At 54.6% G+C, this 24,976-nt stretch overlaps 1 protein-coding gene across 3 annotated transcripts in view; it reads left to right on the forward strand.

The window, feature by feature from the left end:
* The window catches only part of HPSE2 (heparanase 2 (inactive)), a 106,737-nt gene extending 82,002 nt beyond the window's left edge, over window positions 1-24,735 (forward strand). The window contains exons 6-12 of one of the 3 annotated variants that reach the window (XM_039709015.1): window positions 890-937; window positions 8,932-9,025; window positions 11,442-11,548; window positions 12,350-12,464; window positions 23,145-23,245; window positions 24,194-24,340; window positions 24,423-24,735. In XM_039709015.1, the coding sequence (XP_039564949.1) occupies window positions 890-937; window positions 8,932-9,025; window positions 11,442-11,548; window positions 12,350-12,464; window positions 23,145-23,245; window positions 24,194-24,340; window positions 24,423-24,588 (778 nt within the window). In that variant the 3' untranslated portion in view covers window positions 24,589-24,735. Of the gene's footprint in view, window positions 1-889; window positions 938-8,931; window positions 9,026-11,441; window positions 11,549-12,349; window positions 12,465-23,099; window positions 23,246-24,193; window positions 24,341-24,422 lie in introns of all 3 variants that reach the window. The other 2 variants (XM_039709013.1, XM_039709016.1) reach the window with 2 other exon arrangements.
* The last annotated feature ends 241 nt before the right edge of the window (window positions 24,736-24,976 follow it).

The following is a 24,976-nucleotide window of genomic DNA, read 5'->3' on the forward strand; positions in this document are numbered from 1 at the left end:
CACCCCGCAGTTACCATCTCCTTCTGTGGTGGCTGCACATGGTGCCCAGAATTAGGAATTGCTTTGGTTTTGAGACTGGCAGTGTGAGCAGGTGGACCTGTGTAGGCTGGAGTCTGACTCAAACAGGAGCTGTCTGGAAGAAGTATATTCTTAGTCAGGTCAGAATCCATCAGGAGAATAATGCCCAAAAATCACTGACTTTAACCTTGTCCATGGAAGTGCTGTGGTTAGGTGTGGGAATGGAATAAACCAGAAGGGCAGCCAGGTCAGAATCCCACAGTTTGCTAATAGCCAATGCCAAAGAAAGAGTCAAAAAAAGAAAAGCACTTAGCTGTGTTAGTCCAGCTTTTCCTCCCTTCCTCAGGAGCTTCCTGTGCAGGAGGTGGCATTTTTGCACCTAATAGCTTTGCTGGGTTTTATTTCCATTTTCTTCCATTTTCCAGTCCTTGCTTGAATCCAGGCAAAGAGTTCCTCAGATTAAATACATATTGGGGGCTAAGAAGAATCTCCTTTTAAAATGAACATTTAAAATATGTTCTTTAATTTCTATTGAGAGTTGTTAAAGTCACAGAATTTAATACATACCTCAAGATCTCGTTTCTGAAATGCTGTTGTGTTTCAAAAGCCCTCCCTACCTACTCTAAAATGATGCCCAGAGCTCTGCTGCTGGATGGGTTTCACTTTGTTGTTCTGAGCTGTGCTTGCTACAAGCACTTGGATTAAGTAGAATTTATTCCTTCTATTTAAGGACACAGAGGCTTCATTAGAAAATATTTGTGGGCACAGTGGCCACCTTTGTTATCTCGTGATGTAGATTGAGCACTGGTTGTTTAGGATTTCCCCTGTGACAGCACTGGCCTTATCTGGTTTCTTCCTCTGTCTCCCATAGGTTCATGAAAGTGGCCGGCGGCACGGTGGATGCTGTTACCTGGCAACAGTAGGTATTCACCATTCCTGCTATTTTCCAACTCAGTGCAGTGATCACAAATGCTGGGGACAGAGCTGATGTGCTCTCTGGGTGTCAAGGGGCAGATGTGCTGCAGCCACCTCCTCTGTCCTGCAGAATTTAAACAGGTGAAGGAGGCTCTGCCCTTCTTTCTCGAGCCTCTCAAACAATTACAGGAGTGGATGTAATAACCTTTACCTCTGCAGCTGAGACACAGAACAAAAATACCACTGCCTGTGTGCCTGGCCTGACAGATTGCTGGAAACAAAGGCCTGAACTGGACTGCTGAGTCTCCAGAGGCAGCTGGGAGCACAGGCAGCTCCAGGAGTGGCCTGGGTAGGGACAACAAGGAGGCAAAAGCCACATGTGACAGATGTATGGGACTACCTGAAAGCCCTTTTCCTTTCACCCCAGACACTGTCTCCTCATGCCCACTGGCCTGAATCTAAACTGGTTCATCCAGACAAGGGAGAGGCATCTTAGTGCAATGGTAAACAAATAATGCTCCATGCCCCACTCTGCTTTGTAAGGGTGTCCACAGACACGCCGCTGTGTCCTGCATGCAGGTAGAGCCCCAGGAGCAGATATCAGTTGAAAGGGGATGAACATCCAAGATCCTGGCCCAGCTGAGGCTGAGAGAGATGCTGTTACCTGTTTTTCCCCCTGGTCCTACAAATGCTGCATTTCAGAAGAGCAAAGGAAGCTCTGAGCTGTAGCACTGAGTGTTACAAGCACCCTGTGGTGGGAGAGGTTTTCTTATTTGAGGGAAAATCCAAAAACATCTTTTCCTTCCTCTTATTTTCCCCTGCTGCAGTTTGCATGCTGTGGCCAGAGGCAGGCTCCCCAGCAGGCTGTGGCTGTCTGCAGTGGGAGTACAAACACCAGTGCAAAGGTGGGGCACCATAAAAGTACAGCAGTGACCACCAAAATTGATAGCAAGAGAGTTTGTGGGGCAGGCAGGACTCCCTCCTGCCACAGAAAGGACACATTTCAGAGACAAGTATTCACTGGAGGAAAAAAAACTATGGTGAGACCATTCTGTTCTCAGAAAAAGTGGATTTGGTGTCATGCTGGGTTATACTTCCCATGCAGGACTCTGGCCTGAGCATGGAGCCAGGGTCTCAGGTCCAAGGTGTGCTTGAGTGTGGTGCCCACAGGTCTTGTTCCCGAGCTGATTCTTCACCATGACCCTTCATGAGGGATTTTCGGCTGTTTTGCTGGAGTACAGCAGTGGGGCTTGTAAGTCCATCACCTGCAAGGGCCCTTTGGACACCTGCTCTGAAGCAGAGCTCAGTGGGGTGTGACACACGAGGCTGTCCTGCAAGCACAGCCGTGGTCTCTGTGTCAGTGTTAACCTTGGAGGCTGCTGCAGAAGCAACTGTTGGCATCTTAGAGGGGTTTATAGCACCAGACATGACCAGCAACCTGCAAGTCCCATTCCTGGAGCTTGGCTTGTCTCAGGGAGCTTGCCTGGGTGTTTAGCTCCTTGGGTTTCTCTGCCAGGCAGCAGCAGCTTGCTGCAAGGGGGACAGTGGGGTAGCAGAGCAATTGGAGCAGGATTTGTGTTACTTACAGGCTCATGCTGTGCAATGATGATCTATGTCTCATCTGGGAATTTGCTTTTCATGATTACACGATGTGCTGATCGCATTTACTTAGTCCAGGAATTTGCTTTCTGCAGCAGGGCTTGATGGCTGGGCCAAGCCCTTGGATGAGCTGAAGGAACAATCTTCCAGGCTTCAGATGTGGAGTTTCATCTGGTGTGCAGGGAATCTGCCTGCATGGCTGCTTTGAAAGCATTTCTTATAGGGTCAGTCTGAAGTGCTTGTCAGGTCTGGTGCTGAAGCAGCAGCTTGTGGCTGGGAGGGCTGGTGCAGCTCCCCACAAGGGTCAGCAGAGCTGAGCTGCTTCCTGCTGACCCATTTCCACTGCAGTGTTCCTGCTTCTCCCCCTGCCGGGGTTTGCAGCTCTGGAGATAGCGCTCGTATGTGATTGTGAGGACTGGCAATGGCCACAGCTCTGAGCTGGGCTTCTGTACTGTTTATGAATAAATGTCAAAACAGTGTCTCATCCCTCTGCTCCAAACAGCAAAACAAAACAAAACAAGTTCCTTTGTATCCAAGAAGAAAATTATTAGCAGGAAACTAAACTGCTGTCTAATTTCAAGTATGAGAATTTTGGTTCCAAACCCTAACGTTCTCCTGGGATATTGGTTATAAATTTGTCAAATCTGTTATTCCTTTGAAAAGTCTGTGCTATCCAGAAGGGGAATTGAGAGAAGGGAATATATTGCAAGGAGCCCTATTCTCAGTGTGAAAACAGAATATATCTGAAATATAATTGATAGAAAAATGACACTGGGTAGAAATAAGCAGCTCACCAGTGAGCCTCACTCACTCAGCTGAGTATGGTTTCACTTACATACATAACATCACTCAGCATGTGTGCCTCCCTCTTCAGAAGTAAAGTGTTGCTGGAGAGGGATGTGTGAATGGCTTCAAAGTGCTCAGGGAATTTCCTCTAAAGGAGGGTGTGACAGTGGCTCCAAGAGACTTGGCATTTCCCTGGTGATTTAGATTGTTGTGTTTGGTTATGAGTGAACGCAGACCCCATCAGCCTTTGGATGTGGGTTCCCACTGCCCAGAATCCTCCCCACACCCATGTCTTTGCTCTGTGCTGGTGTCCTCACACATGGGCAAGATTCATTGTCTGCTTAAACCTGCAGCTGTGCCCACTTCCATCCCCCAGCACACTCTCAGTCTGCACAACTGCTTTTCCATTAGAAGTGTTTCACACAGCTCCAAGTTTGTCATGTTTAATGGGCAAATCCTCATGCAATGCTCCCTCTGAAACACAAATACCTATTACTTATGGGGAAAGCAAATGTTTACATCTTCAAAACCAGCTGACATCTGTCCCTGTGGCTTCTTGGAGAATGCCACCTTCTCTTCCAAGATACAAAGTCACTTGCCCTGTGTGGCAAATGAGAGGTGCCAGACACACAGGCATGTGTGAGATTTTGCTTAAAATGCGCCAGGCTTGGTTTGGGTGACATCTCTTCTGGCCAAGTCATGTTGAGCGTGCAGGGGGAAATGCTCACAGGGCAGATTTGCCAGAGGTGCCAGGAGAGAGTTGCCCAGGTTGGACACACCTACCAGTGTGTGCACCCAGCGTGTACATTTAGGCTCACATCAGCCTCAGTGTTCTGGGGGCTGTGCCTTCTTCACAGGCTGTGCCTGGAGGGAGCTGCAGAAAGGAGTCTCTGACCCATTTGCACCTGTATGGTGGTTTTAAATTCAAACCCACTACAACCTGTAAATAAACCTGGTCAGGGCACAGCTTTGCCCACTGGCTTGCAGTCCTCTTCTCTGTCTGATGGAGGGAACAGTTCCTGGCAGCACCATGGCCCTGGCCACCAGCACATTTCCAGGCAATGCCAGGGCAAGGCTGGGGACATGGCACAGGCCAGGGATGGCTCCCGGGGGCGAGATGGGCAAATGCATCCTGTGTGGGGGTAGAGAAAGGCCTGGGTGTGAGCTGTGCCTTTGGGGCCGGAGAACAGCCCCTGTCACTCCTCACCAAAGCCTTTATTAGTTGACTGGAGGTGGGCAGCAGCTCTCCTCTGTGCCTGCAGGGCTTTGGAAGGAGCAGCTCGTGTCCTCCTCTCTCCTCCGTGGGAAGCAGGGTGGCTGCCCCACGTCCTGGGCTGCAGACCCCTCTCCTCAGGAGGGTGCTCAGGGCTCAGGGCCAGCAGAGGGGTCTCCGTTTCACAGCTGCAGTGGCTGCAGGGTGTCCTGCTGACGTGAGGATCTGCCCTGCTCGCTGTCCCTGGCAGGCGGGTGCCCTAATTCCAAGCAGACTCTCCCTGTTCCAAGCAGACTCTCCCTGTAGCGGCAGCCAGCAAAGTAGATCCGGAAATTCCTGAGCTTTGGGAAGTGGGCTTTAATGTAATTAACTGCAACAGAAGAAGAGGTCAGATAATAGGGGCAAAGGTTTCTCTTTAAAATGAAGGAGGATGTAAATGAAACCAGCTGCCCAGGAGTCAGTGCACTGCCTTCATTAAACGTGGTACAATGCTTATGGTCCCGTGCAGCAAATCATGGATCTTGCCAGAAAACAATTTTAAATTCACCACAAGAGCTGGAGGTGAGAGGACAGAGACATCTAACCAGCCCCTGCGTTGCCCAAGTGCTCTGGTGGCTGGCACTGTCCCTCCCTGGGAGGAGTGGGGAGCTGTGTGCAGCCTGGCCTTGCAGCCTGCTCTGGAACAAGGGCATTTCTCACTGGCAGCTGTGTTCAGCCCTGCCTCACTACTGTTCTCAGCTCATCTGTGTCCCATGCTACAGATCCATCAAAGGATGGAGGCCAGGAATTGGGGTGGTTCATTTCCTAGCACTGGTATAAATTCTTGCCCAGCCCTTGGCTGAGTCCTTCCCCTGCACCACGCTCAGGTTTGGCCACCTCCAGAGCAGCCCAGTCACACCTCCCTTTGCAAAGTGCACTGATCTCATCCTGGCTTTCTATGGCACAGTCAAATGATGGTTTTAGAAGTGGGGCAATGTAAGCAGAGGGGGGAGAATTTGTCTCAGCTTTGTATAACAGGCATCCAAAGTATAATAGGACACCCAGAAGTAGAGGTACATGGTCTTTCCTTCAAGATGTATGTCTCATCTGGGATTTAGTAGCTAGATCCCTCTTTTTCTTGGCTGACTCTTCTCATCTTCTTGCAGACTGCTTGTTCATAGAGATAGTGGCATCAAACAGGGGGACACAATGGCCCAGCTGTGTATATAATTGGCCATGTCTATTCTCTCCTGAATTATGAGAAACAGCATGGGCAGTGCTCATGCTGTGCATGCTGATGTCTCCTAGGCTTCAGGGCCACTGTGGTTGCTGTGCTGTACCCAGAGCCCACTGAAAGAGCTGTCAGCCTGTGCTGGACACAAACAGCTTGTCCAAGAGCTGCATGTGTGCTCTGCCTCTGCAGAGTCGTGGCTGACAGAGACCCCTGCCCTTGCTGGGGAGGGTCTGTCCATTCACCTCCCTGCTGACTTAGGAGAGCAGCATGTGAGTGCCATGGACCCCAGGGCTGGCCTGGAGAGGCATTTGTCAGTGCTGGATTTCTCTGCAGCTGCTGCTGGCTTTTTTGGAGGTTGAAGAGTTGTGACTGTTTTAGGTTGTTGCTTTTTGGGATTTTTTTAAAGTCAAGTGCACTGAGTCATTGTAAATATCAGCAAAGCTGCAGCCTTTACTCCAAGGAATAATGAGCTCTAACTCTAACTCCACGCCTAATGAGCTCTTCTCTTGCTTTAAAGGCCTGACAGTTTTTTGCATTTTGTGGATTTCTATACTGCCTATACTGACAGTTAAAGTTACTAAATGGAAGTGCCTTAACTCAAGCCTACAGCTGGAAACCCCCAGTAGCCAGGTATCAGCACAGACCTCAGCTCCTCTCTCTTCCTCACAAACCTTGTGCCGCTGGTCCCATTTTCCCTTTTTCCTAGTCTGAGGAGGATGAAAATACCTATTGGCAACTGAGGACTTCCCAGGCAGATTTGCAAGAGATCCTTGCCCATTTTACTGAAGCCTGTAATTGTCTTCATGCTCTGTTTACACACCCAAAGCTGAAGTGTTCCCCTCCTCATGCCACCAGGAAATATGCTACCAAGATTTCTTGATACTGAAGCAGAAATACTGATACTTTATTTGTGCCCTTTGTGTCTCTACCAGTCTCTATTTCTTTGGGTTGTTAATGAAGGTGTCAAAAAATAAATGTTACCATGGCAAGGATGGCAATAGAGTATTTCTCTTCCCTGTAGGGTCTGGGCTATGCTGAGTACAACAGCATCTCCCCAGGTGATTTCTGGGGGCAGAGCTCCTCTGGGTCTGCTGCTGCTCCTCTCCCCTTGGCAGAGGAGCTGCATGTCAGAGCACACCTCGTGCTTGGATGAGGTGATGAGGAGGTGCAAGCTTGTCTTTGCTCTCCAAGGGGTTTATCCTGGGCCCTGGGACTATGCTGGCCAAGGAGCTGAACCCTGCAGAAAACCTGATGCATTGGAGGGTCTTACACAGACTGAGGTGTATCTAACTCCATCTTTTTCATGTGAATACAACCTTTTTTATGTCTTTCAGCCAGTTTTGAGCCCAGGTGACAGGGTTTTTAGTCCACAGCAGTCTGAAAAAGTCATTTCTGCTCAGTTTTTAAGTGCGGTGCTAAACTCCAAACATCTGCCATCCCCAGAGAACACTGCTTTGTAATTTTGTCTTAAAAAGTAATCTGTGTAAACCCCACCACTGCCTGCTGCTCACAGATCTGCTCTCCTCCCAGCAGGCAGTGTGTAAGTGATCGGAATGATTTTCAGCACTTCCTAAACTCTCCCTGGAGATTATCTCTGCCCTTAGCACCTTCCAGTCACCATGGACATGCAGAAATTTGCCTCCTTACCCAGTCACACAACAGGCTGGGGTGCCTGGCACGTTCCTATGCTTCACTGGGGACACAGCTGGGACTGCACGCCTGGGGGAGGGCTGACAGAGGAGGTTCTTCTCGTTGAATGCATTTGCAAGTTGAGCCTGTAATAGAATTCTGCTCTGGGACAGTTAGGGACTTGGAGCAGTGAGACACAAAAATCCTCTCCAAGCACTCGTGCATGTTGCACGTGTGCCAGGTGCTCTGTCTGAGGCTGAGTTAGCCCACAGCTTCCTTTGGGGATGCTCCTGCATTCCAGCACCCAAGTGAAACACCCACTGCAGCTGCTGCAGGTGCTCACTGGTGAGGATGAGATGCATGTCATGGAGAAAGCAGCCCTGGAAAGGTGAATCCACCTTTCTTCAGAGCCCAGGTCTTTAGCCCGTTATGGATCCCAGCACCCACAGCTGCAGGGAGGTCTGCAGGGATGGAGAAGGGGATGTGTAGCTCTGGTGAAATCCGAGTGCATGTAGATCCAGTGAGGGATGGGAGGCAATGACTGAGCCCCTCCAGCCCCAGCCAGAGCTGCTGCTGTTCCTGGGAACCTCCATCCCCCCACAACGTGGCTCTGATATTCTCTGGGGCTTGCTGGGGTGAGTGGCTGATACACAGTGCAGATTCGGGAGGAGAAGGTTCATAAAGTTTCTCTTGCAAAACCTATTTATCAGAAAAAGGGCTGGCCCAGGGGTACACCAGTGCATGCTGCAGCAGGCATCCTGTTCCCTGCAACACTGGGGGGAGCCTCTGGGAGATGTACTAGGGCTGCCATTTCTCTTTGCATGGAGGAGAGGTGACAGCCCGGGACTCTTCCTCAGGAGGAGCAGGCTGGGATTCCCTCTTGATGCAGGGTATGTGCAGTCAGGACAGAATGCTTCACCTTACGTCCCAGAGCCAGGAGGCAGCAGCGAGACATTTCAGAGCCTTCCTCTCACACTTAGAGACAGACGATTCACATTGTTATGGGCAGCACTGTAGCTGTACTTCATGAAATCAAGCACATGGAGAGCAGGAACCAGCCCCCTGTATGGGAAACACTCCCTGGCATTTTAGGCCAGAAGGTATTTCTGTGAGAGCAGGACTTCCTCTGCTGCTAACAGCCACAACTCTCTTGACAGGGGGATTCAGCTGAGGATTTTTCTGGATGAGCAAGCAAGGGAGGTGTAGGTTGTGCAAGAGTGCTGCAAAGCCTTTGCAGGTGGCATTTTGCTCCCAGCCTTTGGAATACTACCCCCGGAGTTTCACCAGCAAAAGTTAAGAAAAATCCAAAACTTCCCATGGTTCCTGAAGTGCAGGATGCTCAGTGTTTAGGGTGTGTCCACCTTACATCCTGTTTTGGAGACTGAAGCATCTGTCAGACAGGCATGGCCAGAGGGTCGGGATAGGACAGGGTGCAAGCAGGGACTCCCCCAGAGCAAAGGAAGCATCTTGGTATGGGGCAGCAGCAGAACAGGAGGACGGGGTTTGGGGACAGAGACACTTCCAGCTGTCTGACCTTGTCTTCTTGTCTTCCTTCCAGTTACTACATTGATGGTCGAGTGGCCAAGGTGACAGACTTCCTGAAAACACGCCTGTTAGACACACTGTCAGACCAGATCAGGAAAATCCAGAAGGTGAGCAAGGGCAAAGGCTCTGCAGGGGCCGGGGGACACCGTGGCTGTGGCACAGCTCATGGCCAGGGCTCAGCACCACAGCTCCCAGGGCAGCTGTGGGGCAGGGGGACAGTGGCTGCTGGGCCCTGTGCTCGCAGGGAAAACGCAGCCAGCCCTCGCTCAGGGCAGGGCTGAACAGCAGGCAGCACAAAGCCTGGCCCCAGCGGGGTGTGCAGTGGGATTTGAGGGAAGTGGCCACAGGCTGCAGCACAGCATGGGCTCTGCAGGTGTGCTGGGACTCAGGGCAGGAAAAAACACCAGGCAAGGCCCTGCTAAGGCAGCTGGCTGGCTTGAGGCTCCCATCTGTCTGTTCTTGAAGGCAGCAGCCTGTAATGAGGGTGAAACTGAACCTGCTCCCCAGAACAAGGAGAGGAGTGAGCAGCTGGGTGGTGCCAAACCTCCCTGGGCACAGCCAGTGCCATGTGTGCTCAGGAGGGGGCTCCTACTGCCACATCTTGTCCCACTCGCTCACAGTGTGCCTGGAAATGTTGCTTGCAAAGCAGTGATGCTTGCATTCCCAGAGTGATTCTCACTGGTGGAGAATTGTGACCATTATGAACTAGTGTCCTTTTTCCCTGATAATCATGCTTCGACTGTGTCAAGAAACCCAGCTGTTGCTGTCCTGTGGTGCCAGAGTCCATGGCCTGGCTTGTGAGTGCTCCTTTCCTCACTGTCCAGGGGACCCAGCTCCCATCTCAAACAATGGGACACATGGCAGGGCTTTGCAGGGTCCCCCTGCTTTGGCTGATACAGGGGCCAGGGCTGAGACTGACACACTCAGCTGTCAGTCCTGGAAGAAATAAGGAACACCTAGTGAGTGAAAAAGGCCTTAGGGACTAGAGGAGATGTCCATCCATCTGTCTTGTCTAGGTTTTCAAATCTTACCACTCACCACAATGTCTCACTTGTAATTCCTGCAGGGAGAAACCATAGAATGAGTAAACAGCTCAAAGAGGCCCTGGGAAAGGGGATGAGAGGGTCAGTGCAGCAAAGCTGGAGGAGAGAAGCTCCTTGCTGAGCCCTCTGGCACAAGCTGGGAGTCATCCATGTGTGTGGATGATACTCCTGCTGTGGGGGAGGCATGGCTCAGTGGCCAGTGGAATCACTGTGGGGCAAGCAAGAGGCACCAGCCCCCACGGGTATAATGCCCTGCCAAAAGTGGTGACATTATCCCACCTCTGGCTTGGAACCTGCTGGGAATGGAGTGGGACCCCATCCATCCCAGACCAGAAGCAGCAGGAGCTGCCCTTGGGGCAGTTTAGGGGAGCCCTCACAGCCATGGGCCGGAATTTGGTCTGCACAGGGGAGGGCTGGGGAAGGCTCTGCTGGGAATGCCAGTGTGGCTGAGCAAAAGCACAGCACTGGGTGCTAATAGCCTCCAGCTTGGCTCCGAGTCCGTGCATCCTGCCGGGGCTGATTAGAGCAGCTGGACTTGTCCACTTCCCTGTTTTATTGCTTCCTCTCCGACCGGGGAAGGTGGCGGGCTTAGATAATTACAGGCAGGATGCCAACACCTCTGGGGCTTCAGTCAGGGCTGTCGACTCTCACAGGCTGTGAGTGGGAGGCAGCCCAGAGCTGGCGTATTTAACATCTTTGAGGGATCCCAGTCCATCCAGCACATTCCAGCGCTCCTCACTAATGGGGCAGGATCCATCAGGCTGCTCACAGCATTCCTGGGGCCGCTGGGTTTGCAGACATCTGGTCTTGGGAGCTCGTCACCCAGCCTGGAGAAATGGGATTGCAGGAGAGGGGACAGGGTGTGGTGCCGAAGGTTGCTCGGGCTGGGAGAGGGCAGCTCTGGCCAGCTGAGCATCTCACAGGTGTCTGCACTGCTGGCTGAAGCCTGGCAAGGGGTGGCTCAGACCTGCATGTCCCACCTGTGCCATGGACCCCTCAGGTGGCAAAGCAGCCCCTGCTCAGCTCTGGGACTGACTGTCCCTTTGGGGCTCGGGGGCCACCCACGGCTGGCAGCCACCTTGAGAGGGGGCATGGCCAGCTAAGGTGACATGAGAGGGGAGTCTGTGGGACAGAGTGCGTGGGGAGACCACAGGGGAAGAGCAGGATCTGGGACTGGGAACGTGAGAGTGCACTTGGGAGCAGGGACTGGGAACATGAGACTGCATTTGGGAGCAGCTCCAAAAGAGTGAGTGGATGTGGAAGTCCTTCCACTGGCAGTGGAAGGAAAGAGTGAGGAATAGTGTCCCACCACCCAGCCAAGGTAAAGACACAGAGTGACATGCCATGGCCAGGCAGGCACTGAGTGGCCAGCAGCACCATCACCAAAGTACAAGTCTTCCCATGAGACAGGAGATGTGTGCCTTGGCTTTAAATCACACATTCACCAGAGTAATTTTGGTTGCTTTTGTCTCTCACGCAGGTGGTGAACACGTACACACCAGGGAAGAAGATCTGGCTGGAAGGTGTTGGCATGAGCTCAGCTGGAGGCATGAACAACCTCTCTGACTCCTACGCAGCCGGGTTCCTGTGAGTGACACTGCCTTGCCACCCCCGGGCTCTGCCACCCCCGGGCTCTGCCACCCCCGGGCTCTGCAGGCTGAGGCGCTGCAAAGGCACTGCAGCTGGAAGAGGGCAAGCTCCAGGCCCAGACACCCCCTCAGTACTCCCTGGCACCCTGAGTATTGCTAATGTCTCCATTTCATACCTAGTACTCCTCCTCTGCTCTGCTTTCTGTTTTCTCCCCTTTGAAGCTACAGCCATTCCTGGCTCCTGGGCTCGTCCACTGGCACAGCCCTGTGCCTGGACATCCTGCTGCAAAACCCCAGTTCAGATCTTCAGAGCTGGCTGTGGTCATGAAAAATGGAGGACGATTATCTAAGCTTAGCAGGGAAGCACAGGGACATGCCCGGGCTATCAGGGCTGTGGCAGGCTGTGAGAACTGAGGATCCTGCCCAGGGAGTGTGAGAAGACAGGCCAGTGCAAAGGTCGGGTCTGCCCTGCTCAGACAGAGGGTGCAGAGTGCTGGCAGGCTGGGGGAGCACACAGGAGCAGAGGGCTGAGATATGGGGGCACACAGGGGCTCAGGCATGGGTTTGGGATGAGCAAGTTGGGCACAGCTGGGGCAGGGGAAGAGACATGCTGGGACAGGGATAGTGGGATCCAGTTCATAAAACCATCAGGAGGCATCAGCTCAGGTGCTGGAGCAGGGATCAGGTTGTATGCATATGGTCATCCCTGTGCCACTGGGACCCCGCAGTCCCCCCCAGTGTTCCCCCCGTGGTGCCCCTGGCCCTGCATGGTGCCCTGGCTCTGTTCCTGTGTCCCCAGGTGGCTGAACACGCTGGGCCTGCTGGCCAGCCAGGGCATCGACGTGGTGGTGCGCCATTCCTTCCTCGACCACGGCCACAACCACCTGGTGGACCAGAACTTCAACCCCTTGCCGGTAGGTCTGCCCAGGGGGGTCATGCTGCTGCTGGCTTCCCCCTGCACGTTTGGGGGGATTCTCTCCTTGTGGCCTCTCTGAACTCTGCCGGAAAATGAACATTCCAGATCTGTTCCTGACAGTGTTAATAGGAGGTGCTGGTTCATGTCAAGTGCAGCATGTTGGAGGCAGATGGGAGAGCTGCAGTTTCATCTGGTGCCCCAGGGTTGCAGCACAGGAGGGAGGCTGGTGCCACTGAGGGGCACCAGGGCAGGCTGGTGAGCTGGAGGGATGGATGGAGCAGGCAGCTGGATGGCTCATGGTGAGCTGGCCCAAGGGAAGCCAGGCTGGAGCTCCAGTGCCCCATTTCAGATTTCTAGAACCAAGGTGAAAGCTTCACAGTGAGCAGTGATCTCATCAGTGCCCCACAACATCCCTCACTCTTCAGAAACACCTGGGCAGAGGGGAACTCCCAGAGCACATAAGGAAACCATATGAAAAAGCCTGTTAAAAGTAGCAGGTTTCCTTTTTCCTCTGGGGCTTAGTCAATATACTGCCTTGCAAGCAGAGAGCCTGGCAGAGCAGCCCTGTGCTCTGCAGCTCTCCTAGAAGGGATTTATTGGTCCATGACCCAGCAGACACTGCCAGTGAGCTGTTGGAGATGTGCACAACCTTGATACTGTGAGCCTGAGATGCTGTGTGGGATCTCAGGGGTGGCTGCAGGGGAGCAAAGTCTGAGGGAGCTGCATCTCAGCCAGCTCTGCCTACTCAGGCAATGAAAACAACATCCCTGCAACAGCATCCCTGAGCACCAGGCTGGCTCCAGAGAGCAAACCAGTGAGCAGGAGAGCGTGGTCTACTGCCTGTGCTGCTCTGGGTATCCCCTGGGGCTGTTCCCACATGCAGCCTTCCAGCAAACATACCTGCCAGCTCTGGGGGCCCAGCCTGGGGGGCTTTGAGCTTTGTTTGAGATGAACCTGAGCTCGCAGCTCAATGGATTTCTCCTGAAGAGCCAGTTTCCCTGACTAAGCCACATCACCCCCTTTCCCAGGGCTTCAGGGCTTCAGATTGCTCCTGGCTGGATGGGTGCACAAGGGTAGCAGATGGCTGAGGCCAGCTCTCCTAGCACAGCGGGTCACAGGGTGCCCCATGGCCAGCTCTCCTGGCTCACAGCTCGATGGATTTCTCCTGAAGAGCCAATTTCCCTGACTAAGCCACATCACCACCTTTCCCAGGGCTTCAGGGCCTCAGATTGCTCCTGACTGGATGGTAGCAGATGGCTGCAGCCAGCTCTCCTGGCACAGCAGGGCAGAGGGTGCCCCAGGGCCAGCTCTCCTGGCACAGCGGGTCACAGGGTGCCCCAGGGGCAGCTCTCCTGTCACAGCGGGTCACAGGGTGCCCCAGAGGCAGCTCTCCTGGCACAGCAGGGCAGAGGGTGCCCCAGGGGCAGCTCTCCTGGCATAGCGGGGCAGCAGCCCCAGAGCTGCTGGAGGAGGAGTGCAGTTCAGAACGGGATTAAAGCCAGGGAAGGAGTTAGAGGAATAAACCCCAGGCTGTTAAACACAATGGAAGTCTTTAACTTGGATTTGGCTGTTGTTTTAAAGATAAGTCTCCCAATAAGTGAGATGCCAATCGCTGTCACGATCGTTTCCTCACTCTCCCACGTTCTCCAGCGCTGATCCCACATCCCACCACGGTGCTCCTGCACAAACTCCGGCAGGAGCTTCCACAGCCCCCTTCCCTCCACTCCTGTGCTATAAAAGAGCCGCAGACAGGTGAACACCGACAAAGGGTTCAAAAAAGCTGCAAACACCGCACAGCCCAGCGAGACCGGGCGGTGACCTGCCCCGCTGCTCCTTTCCCGTGGGAGCTGTCAGAAGATGAAAGCTCGGCTGTACCTGCGCGGGGCCGGCGCTCTGAAATACAATCTGCTCATTAGCCGCCCTGCCAAAGGGGTTTCCGCACGCCGGCTGGGCGTGAGGCAGCTCTCACTGCCTGCTGAGAGAAGGCTGCACGGCCAGGGCATCAGCCACAGCTGGCAGCTCCTCGGGGAGCTGGGAGCCAGGCCCGGGCTCCCCTCAGCAGCCCTTGCACCTCCTTCTGCTCCCTGCCCCTGCTGATGCCTGCCTGTCCAATAAGAGGATGGTCTCAGGTGGCAGCAGCGTGGCCAGCAGGCCCTGAAGCTTCCCAGTGAAATTAGGAAGATGCTCACATCTCTGCTGGGCTTCCCGTACTCAGCAGAGTCATGAGCTAAGCAGCATCTTGTGCCTTTTGGGACATCTTGCAAGAGACGTGGTCCTTGTGTGCCCCTCCAGGTCCTTCACCCATGGAAGGGCAGCTTGAGTGCCCTTCCTGGTTGCCAGAATTGCCTGTCCACTCTCCCTCTGAGCTCAAGTGTTTTACTGCCTTGTTATTTTTGAGATAACATTTTCATGTATGGTTGGAGTGCTTTTTCTTCCTGAGTGATTGGAGCAGTCAGCTGTATAATAGTCAGAGAAGCCCTTCAAATAAAGCCTTTTGCAGGTACATCAGTCTGCCTGCCTGCACTTAAACCTGTACATGTGTGGGAGTAAGGAGTGGAGGGAAGGAGGGCAGGAGCAGCACTAATATTTGCTCGTCACAGGGCAGTGCCTTTGAAATGCTGATGTGGCATATAGTACCTCTAGGATCATTTCAGGCATGCAACATACATACTCTATCTCTCTTTCCTTAATATCTCTCTGAAACAGTCCAGAGGGAAGCAATGCATTTATTTCACCCCAGGCAGACGGGAGATTTCTCTTCAGATTCTTACAGAATGTTAAAGACGTTTTTCAGTGCTCTTCCACGTGCTACTCACCTCTTTTTTTATCCATCCCTTGGTATTGATTTCTGCTCCTTTAATGTACAATGCTGTAGGGTTGTACCTATGCAGAGAAAAAACATGGGCATATTTCTAGACATGGCTTGAGGAACACAAACCCCATGGAAAAGCCAAAGCTGGAAATCAGACTTCTATTTTCCTGTGGCTCCTCATGGGCCTTCCTCTAAGGCAGTGAGACACTGAGTTCAGTAGACACTTAAAGTTCTTTTCTGCATATAAGATTCATATGCAGGGTGAGAAAGTCCCGGAGGGATCAAGGGTGAATCGACAGCAGGGGCTGCCTGCTCAGCTGTGGTGGTAGAAGACAATATGATATTGCCTGTGAATTGATGGTGTCCTTGAGAAAGCATCGCAGCAGTGCGAAGGTCTGTGCCCAGTGGTGCTGTGATCAGATGCTTGGATGCTGCGGGTGATTTTTCACCTCCTTGGCTTTGCCCAAAGGCACTGAGGAGAACTCAGTGGGGAAGAGCATGATGTCCTGGAGGAGAGAGGGCCCTGGGCTCATAGGAGATCTGTCCGACCTGTCCCGAGCACCTCCGCATTAGGGAACGGGTTGGGCCCCCCTGTTCCGGGTCCAAGGAGGCAAGGGCCCTGCGCTGAGGTGCCAGGAGCGGGTCCCGGGCAGGTCCCGCCTGCAGCACCCACCCGCTCCGGTGCGCTCCTTCGCCGGGCCGGCTGGGCAGGAGGCAGTGCTCATTGCAGCCCAGGTCCCCGTCCCCACGGCCGGTCCTCTCCCGCCCCTGCGCTCCTCCCGAGGGGGTCCTGCTGTCCTGGGCACTGCCAGGGCACGGCTCCCCCGGGACCCCGGCTCCCGGGCACTGCCAGGGCACGGCTCCCCCGGGACCCCGGCTCCCGGGCACTGCCAGGGCACGGCTCCCCCGGGACCCCGGTTCCCGGGCACTGCCAGGGCACGGCGCTCAGGCCGGACTGCAGCGTGCCGTGCCCGTGCAGGCAGAGGCACGGTCCCACGTCCGGGAGTGACAAAGGGTGGGTGGGGAGAGGGAGCAGGTTCAATGGAGCTTGCACACACATGGAAGCTGTTGCTGAGGACTGTAAATCTGCTGTGCGGGCGTCTGGCACCCCCATCTGCCCTGCACGCTAGAGCACTGACTGTGGTGGGAGTGATGCCTGCAGGCAGGGAAGGGGTGGCAGAGGCAAGGATTGGCAGGAATTGTTGTTAGAGGACATTTGCTCTGGCCACAGATGGGAGGGATGAAATCCCGGGCTGTTCAGGTGTGCATGGGGGAAAGCTCTCCCATGAGATGTCAAGCTAAAGCATGGTCTGCTGAAGGGCAGAGTGGGAATGGTGCCCTGTGGAAGTCTTCCAGCGAGCCTTGGCACAACTGCCTGGAGCAGGTTCGAGCAGGGCATCCACTCCACTGCCCTGTCCTTTCTATCATGTCTGAAGGACTCAGGCAGTGTCTGCTTTCTGCACCCTCTCTCCTTCCAGGAGTTCCAGGTTAGCTCTGAGGATCAGAGTATGCATAAATGAGGAAACAGATTTAAAGCAGCTAAACTCTGCTTGCTGTCACAGTGGGTTAAGGGGCCTTTCCCTCTTGGTGCACTAGAAAAAAGGTCTCTGAAGTGCATATGCATGGACTCTCAAATGGATCAAAGCCATGCTAGCAGCTCTGGCACCCACCCACTGGAGCTGCAAGACATGTGCAGAGCTGGAGCTGGACTGTTCCTCCTGCAGCACAGTCTGGGGCAGAAACAAAATCCATCTGGGACCAGCAGCAGCAGCTTGGTCTTGGAAAGATGGACACAGCCACAGCCCACATCTCCAGAGGCACCATGCTAGTGCTAAACCTGCCCAGCCTGGTCACAGAGCCCACCCAGGGCTGTGGATGAGGTGGGATTGAAAGGCCATTCCCAGAGTGGATTGGTGTTCTGGAAGAACAGGAAACAGAAAAATTGCATTTGGTTTCCAAGCCCTCTGATCTGGCAACTCCGCTCCCTTCCTGCAGCCTGCATCGCCTGGACCCTGTTAGGGAGAGGTGATGACAAAAGAGAGATTTGGCTGTTCCTCCATCTGCTCGGATCCCAAGAAGGTGGGGAGGCAACTGGCTGGAGGCAGGCTGCGATGGGCAGCAGGCAGGGCTCACGTCCTCCTCAGCACTTCCCTGTCCCCTCAGTGCCACTGATGCCTGGCAGCAATTCCTGTGGCTGCCACTGCCACTGCAGGAATTTTGCTGAAGACCACTTGTTTGAGGGGAAGGCTGCAGGAAGATGTGAAGGCACAAGGCAGCACAGGAAAGAGCGGTGTGAGATGAAGTGTTTGCAGCCGTTAGAGCAGGAAGGAAGAGGAGCAGCACAGCGAAAGCAGCAGATGCCCAGGCAGAGATGTCAGCAGCCACAGAGGGCTGGCGGTGGGGCAGCTGCTGGGATGTGGCCTCAGCAAAGAAGGGATTGGTCAGCATCAGCTGACCTTTCATGGGGTGGTGTGTGGATCAAAGCCAGGGTCTGTCCTGCCCAGGGAGGCAGAGCAGAGGGAAGAAGCGAGGGGCCCCTTTGCTGCAGCATCTCTGTGCTGCCTCCTCCTCCCCTGCTGGTGCCTCTGGCAGGCCAGTCCACTCGAAGCCCCCTTGTTTGGGGCTAGAAGGAGCCTTGTTCCCCATTCACAGACTGCCTCTGGAGTGTCCCCTGTGGTGCTCACTGACAGACTCCCCAGTACAGCACCAAATGTTATAGGAGACTGCTCAGTTCTCCACAACCTCCACCCAAGGAGGAGGCACACACGAAACAGCAAACAGATCCTGGCCCTGAGGGTGGGGGCATGAGAGCTCATGAAGGCAGCATTAGTGTCTGGAGCTGATGGTTTTGACTTCAGAAAATGTTGTTCCCTTTGGGATGAGGCTCTGCCCCACTCTGCTTGTCACAGGACCTTGCAAAGGGTTTGGCTGAGAAAACCTTGAACTCCCACTTAAGAAGCACATAAAACTCAAGGATAATGTTAAAAGCAGCATTATCCAGCCTTGCTGGAGGAACAAGCAGCTATGGCTTGAACAGGATGTAAGGACCTCCGTGGGGAGAAAGCTTTGGATGCTGAGAATCTCTTTAATCTAGTGGAAAAAGAAAGAACAAGAACCACTGGTTGGAAGCCGAAGCCAGACAAATTCAAGACAAAAATAAGGAGTGGGACTGTTAACAGTGTGGATATGTAACTGCTGGAACAGGCTCCCTGGGAAGTGGCAGCTTCTCCATCCCTCCAAGTCTTCACAACCATAATCTCTACTTTTCTGTGGGATGCTTTTGTCAAAAACAAGCCACCAGGGACAACAAAGGGATAAAAGAGCAAAGCCCTCTGTCCTGTGATGTTCAGACCAGCCAGCCCTTATGTCCACACAGGTTGCTTGGACTGTGGAAAATGCAGATGGGGGTGCAGGACTGGAGCTCTCTGTAACAGCCTGTTGGAACTTGAGTGTGCATAAGGCACAGGGGAAGAACTTGGGCAGCTTCGGAAGAAAGAAGAAGCAATAAAAAGTGGAATAGGGTGAGAAGCAGCCAGCTGAGGCTGCTGGTGACTTGGGAACATAAAGCCATGTCCTGGCAGCCCCACCCAGAGGAGGCTGTGCACCATGGGCTCACAGCTCACAGTTTGAAATTCAGCTGCCTCTGCTGCTTACAGTTCCCAGGAAACTGAAGGGCTGTGGCTCTTTTACTCTGATTTTCTGGTTATGGAAACATCTTCTCACACGTGATGAGCACAGAGCTGAACAATTCAGGTGGACAGCAGAGCTGCTTTGCTGTCTCTAGGAGAGAGCGTGGGAATAAGTCCTGCCCTTCTCCTGATGGCTCTGCAGACAGGAGGGTCTGGCTACTAGTTCTGCCTCAGAGTCTGCCTAATCAACCTTGTTTCCAAAAGCTGAAGTCTCTAAAACTTCTGCAATGAAGTAAACTGTGCTAAGAGATCAAGTGGAACTCTCTGGGCTTTCCCTCTCTAGTGGAAAGCTTGTATGTCCTCACGGGCCCCATGAGGCTCAGAAGGTGAGGCTCCCTGAGCTCTTCACATCAGCTCACCCAGCACAAGCTCCCCTCCTGCCCACACATCAGGGGTCCCAGACAGGAGACCTCCTGAGGCACAGGAAAGCTCTGCCTTCAGGTGCTCCTCACCTGCAGTGCTGCTTGATGGGTCTGCAAAGTAATTAAACCAAGAAAGATCCCTCGATTCCCGTGGGACTAATACCAAACCAAATTCCTCTCTGCTAGCCCTCCTCTACCGCTACAGCTGTATTGCTGGCTCAGCCCTCACAACAAGAGTCTGCTGTGACTCCAAAAGAATCCTTTCTGCAGTTGCACTGGTTGGAGCAGTCTGTCTCCCTGGACATTGCTGAGGCTGTCCCTGAGAGAATGCCCAGCACCACACTGCACTGTCTTTGCAAGGGGTGTGTGGGCACTGCCAGCCTGGGGAACTTGCTTGCACAGGGTGTGCCACATGGCAGCAGGTGCCAGCTGCTGTCAGGGCTGAGGAAGAGGTCACTGGTCAGCGGAAAAGCCACCCTGGTTCCAGCTGGGTTTCAAGAGCAACCATTGCCCAAGGTGGGCCCATTTGAACAGGAGCTGGTGGCAGCAAATCCCTGGGGAACACCCAGCCCAGCAGCCCTGGCGTGATTTTGGCCGAGGTTCATTCATGCCAGTGGAAGGAGCAGCCCTGGAGCACCAGCCCAGCTAGGGAAAGTGTCTGTCCTCAGCAGGTTTGTTTCAGTCGTGCTAGGTGTGTGTGTAATCCATCATCTGAATGCTTGGTGTCACCAGGTCCTGGTAATTTATTGCAAATAACATGATTTTGGCCCCTCGCACAAGTGGCTTTGCGATGACGCGAAAAGCTGCAGCTGTCTGCAGTGCTTCCCTGCAGTGAGCTGAAGAGCTCAAGTGCCTTGAGGCCAGTGCTGACGACTCCTTTTTCAACCCCGGGTCATTCTCCTGGCCCTCCTTTGAACTCTCTTCGGTATTTTCACATCCTTCTTGAAACTGAGACTTTGGAGCTAGCTTTGCCAGCAAGGCGAGGTAAAAGCACTGCTCTCCCCTCACCTCCTGCAGATGTTGGAGGGACACAGTGCTTCCTGCACTGCCCTGGAGGCACTGAGTGTGCTGAAACACTGCACGCTCAGCCGTGATCACCTCATACTTTGCAGAACAGCTCACCCTAAATCACTGCTGACTGTCTTACCCAACCCATGGCACCGGTATGGTTTTTCTCAGGAAAGCTGTGTACCCTTAGCTGGGCCAGAAGCTCACAAAACACAGCCAGCACTTTCAGGAGAGACAATCATCTGTCCTAGTGCCCAGCTTGGGAGGTGCTGAATGGCACAGCACTGCCCACAAGCCATCGTGGCAGGAGCCTGGAGCTCAATGCTCCCAGCTCTGCAGGGCTGTTCAGAGAATCCTTGGGAAGAGCATGTGCTGAGATGTGAAATTTGCAGCAGCTGGGGCAGATCATGGGGCTGGGCAGGCTCTCAGGACCCCCACATTACAAAGCTTGCTGCTGCTGAGCCTTGAGAGTGGAGGACACTGATGTCAGAGCAGCAAATCCCTGGGGAACACCCAGCCCAGAGGGGTGGGTGCTCAGCTGGTGGCTGGAGCTGCTGGTCCCAGCTCACCATGGAGGCAAGACCATTGAGAGTCCCCGGCAGACAGCTCTTGGGATCCACATGGAAATCCTGAGGTCAGACACTGAGAGTCTGGCCTCTATCACTCCCATAACTTGTGGGGGAAAGCAGCATCTCACAGTGGAAATGTGGAGAGGAGACAAGAAACCCCAGAAGGGCTTCTAGAGAAGACCTAAAAACCTGAGCTGACAAGTAGCTCAGGACACAAAACTTCGTTTTAGTGCAAGCATGGGGCTAAACACTGAAGCCTGTGCTTTTCTTTGTCCTCACTGCAAACTCAAGTAGTTACTCATCTAATGACTGCTAATCAGGGTGGCTTGTCAGAGAGGCAGCAGAACTGTTTCTCCTGCCTGCTGTGAGCCTGAGCAGCACAGGCTGGCACTGCTTCCCGCAGAAGCCTGGTGCACTCCTCAGGCTGCAGAGCAGCCCAGTCAGCCAGCAGGGTCAGGGACTCACTGACAGCACACACAGGCAGCACTGAGCAACTGCAGCTCGCTCTCCCTGGGAGCTTTGGCCTTGTGGCTGAGCTGTCTCAGGCTACACGAGCCTCTCCCTTCACGCTCAAATCTCCTTTGGGGCCCAGAGTTTCCAGAGGAAGCAGTTACCAGGCTGGTGTGGCACAAAGCCCTGTGGTTTTGGCTGGGAGTAGCGAGAGGAGAACAGAAGTGGCTTTTCCTGTAGCATTATGCCAAAATCCTGCCCAGAAAGTGAGAAGTGTGTCTGGATCTCTCTCTGCCAGTGCAGCTAAGTGCTGATGGAACAGATCAGCTTCTGCTGAACTGGAAAGATCATAGGGCTGGCAGTCCAGTCTGGCTGGTGGGTTTTCACCTTGTGCTGGTCACTGGTGCCCCACTGCTCAGTTTTGTATGCTGACCTCTTTACCCAAAATGCATGTTAACTGGGGGCTGTGGGAGGGCTCCCCAGACACAGGACGGGTAACTGACTCTAAATGAGACATCTGCACTTCCACCTGCCCATTCTCCTCTGCGTCCTGGGGGCCTGGAGACCCCATTCCCAACCACATGCCCCTGAAGGGCATGCAAGACCCCTCCATCACACTGTCCTGACCATGCAGGGCTGTCCTTGCCCTTCCCAGGCACTGTGCAGAGCCACAGGGTGCCTGTTCAATACTCATTTCCTCCTCACCGTGCAGGTCAGCCCCTGGTGCTATGTGACCATCACTGCTGAATGTTTGACATTGCCAGCAGGGAGGGAAGATCATCCCAATTGCCCTGGGGCACATGGCCCTTCTAGGACATCCAGTCTGGGCTGTTCAGAGGGCATTTATCCAGAGTGCTCATGTGTGTGAAGGTGCCCAGCACCCAGAGGCAGCACTCAGAGAAGCAGGGAGAGAAGCTGCATCTCCCCAGCATCATCTGGCATGCCTGGAGCCAGAGCCCCATCCTGCAGAACAGCAGGCGAGGGCCTGAGCCTGCCCTTTCCCTTCCCCAACCCTGCTTCATTTACCACACACCTCCCAGCTCCTGCAGAGGATGAGGGGGGGCCTCCCTGGGGCCTGGGGCCCATCCTGTGCCCTGCAGGATAAAGTAGTGTGTGGTGACGTAATTAGGGCTGCATTGCTCATGCATGTGTGCAGGGTCTGAGCATTTCCTCTTTCTTGAGCTTGGCTTCCCCATGCTCCACAGGAGGCTTGAAAATGGGAGAAATACCTCTGGGAAGCTGAGCACCCTCAGCAGTCCCAAAAGCCAGTGTGCCATGAACAGAGACAAAGAGCAGGGAGAGTTCTGATGTGCTCCAGCTCTGTGTAGAGAGTGGACGAAGAGCCTGCTCCAGGGGCACCACCATCCTGTGTGCATCAGCTGGAGCTGGTGTGCAGGTCCACAGCACGGCTGTGCGTTGGTCCATGGGTATGTGCTCATGTGCTCGTGCTGCTCCCCATGCTCTGCAACCCAGCCAAGATCTGAGCTCCTTTAGAGGGTACCCCTGTCTCTCAGCATGGGCAATGAATTCCTCCCTGAGTCTCTTTCCTGGAAACATCCATGCCATTATGGTTTGGACTGCACAAAAAGAACTCATCTCAAGGCAGACATCTGGCACACAACATTTTCACCCCAACAGCCAAAAGTTTGCTAGGCTACAAGCAGGGGAGCCAGCCTTTCCTGCCCACACCCTCTGTGAGCAGGGGGGGCTGTTGTGCTGCTGACTGTCCCCTCTGCCCCCCAGGACTACTGGCTGTCCCTGCTTTACAAGCGCCTCATTGGTCCCAAGGTGCTGGCGATCCACGTGGCCGGTCTCCAGAGGAAGCCCCGGCCCGGCAGGGTCATTCGCGACAAGCTGCGGATCTACGCCCACTGCACCAGCTACCACAAGTGAGCGGAGCCGGGCAGGCTGAGGGTGCAGGGTGGGATCATGGTACCCCCGGGAGATGGGGGCCAACAAGGACACGCTGCTGCAGCTCGGCTTCCCAGGATAGTGGCTCTGGCCGCTGTCGCAGTGAAGGGCGAGTGCGGGAATGGCGATGCCCCCGATGAAAGTCGAGGCAAGCCCGCCCTGGGAACGGGCGCGGCGGTGCCGGTGCCGCGGCCGCCGGGCAGCCTGGGCACCAGAGATCAAGGGAGTGCATTTCACACGAGGGGCCCCGCTCGGTCGGGTTACCCGCCGGGCCGTGCTGCCGGGGAGCCTGGCCTGGTTATTGTTTCGCTGATAAGGTCTTTGAAAGCACCTCAGCGAGCCGGGGGGGCGGCCACCTCCTCCGCGGACACAAGTTGCTATTGTGGAGGAGGAGAGGCTGTTTCTTTACACAGTCCAGATGCTTTCAACATGCCTCCAGCTCGGTAGGAAACCTTGTCTAGTAACTGACAGGTGCAAAGTGCTTTATAGCCTTTGTTTGGGGCTGCCTGATTAGGCAGGGACAGAGGATCAGTGTCCGGACCTGTCTGTCAGGTGCCTGGGGTGGCGGGGCAGACGCCACTCACGCACAGAGCTCCCCTCCGTTCTCAGCCTCCTCCTTGCAAGGTTTGGGGGTGGGGGGCACTCCTGGGACTGACACTGTCCTTGGCCACCCCCACTCTGGACACCGTGGCAGCGTTCTCTTGTGCCGTGTCACTGCTGGCAGAAGAGGGGGTGTTGAAAGGTGTCGCCACAGAGCCAGGCTTCATGATGGGAAGGTGGCATCTCCCCGTGAAGGGGCCGCAGGATAGCGAATCTGGATGCCTGCACGGGCCCAGTTCTTACAGAGACCCCCAAGCCCCTTCTTGGAGGCGGTGCTCCCTGAGGACGTGGCAGTGCAGCCCTCATCTCCACTCTCCCCTTTGCAGTCACAACTACGTCCGGGGATCCATCACCCTTTACATCATCAACCTGCATCGCTCCCGGAAGAAAATCAAGCTGGCAGGGACGCTGCGGGATAAGATTGTCCACCAGTACCTGCTGCAGCCCTATGGCAAGGACGGGCTCCACTCCAAGTAAGTGAGGTGCTGCTGCCTGGGACCGCCACCACTGTCCCGTGCTCAGTGCCACTGCGCTGACCCTCTCCTGCTCCCGCAGGTCGGTGCAGCTCAACGGGCAGCCGCTGGCCATGGTGGATGACGGGACTCTCCCCGAGCTGAAGCCTCGCCCGCTGCGGGCCGGCCGCACCCTGGTCATCCCCCCGCTGACCATGAGCTTCTACGTGGTGAAGAATGTGAACGCGCTGGCCTGTCGGTACCGATAGCCTGCGGCCACAGTGGACTCGCCAGCCCCGCTCCTGCCCCTGTGCACTGCCCAGGTCACGCTGCCTCCTTGGCAGCCCACGCAGCCTCGCCGTGGGGCCTTGTTGGGCAGCTCCACGCCGTGCCCTCATCCTCACCCCCAGGATGTCCTCCACCTTGGGGCCACCCTGCTCTGTGACCGCAGAGCTCCACAGCCCTGGCCACCATCCCGCCAGAGCAGTGCGACAGCCAGTTTGCAGGGCCTGCCATCCTCCGTCCTGTGAGCTGCGAGAAGCACCCGGTGCCCGCTGGCTGCAGGGAGGGTTGGGGTGCTGAGCCCCGGTACATCCCGGGACGAACGCCCTCCCCGACCCCTGGTCCCGCTGCCCCTCGGGATGACCCCTCCAGCAG

Source organism: Passer montanus, unplaced genomic scaffold (assembly GCF_014805655.1).
Source record: "Passer montanus isolate IOZ18808 unplaced genomic scaffold, ASM1480565v1 scaffold21, whole genome shotgun sequence".
NCBI classification, from domain to species: Eukaryota; Metazoa; Chordata; class Aves; order Passeriformes; family Passeridae; genus Passer; species Passer montanus.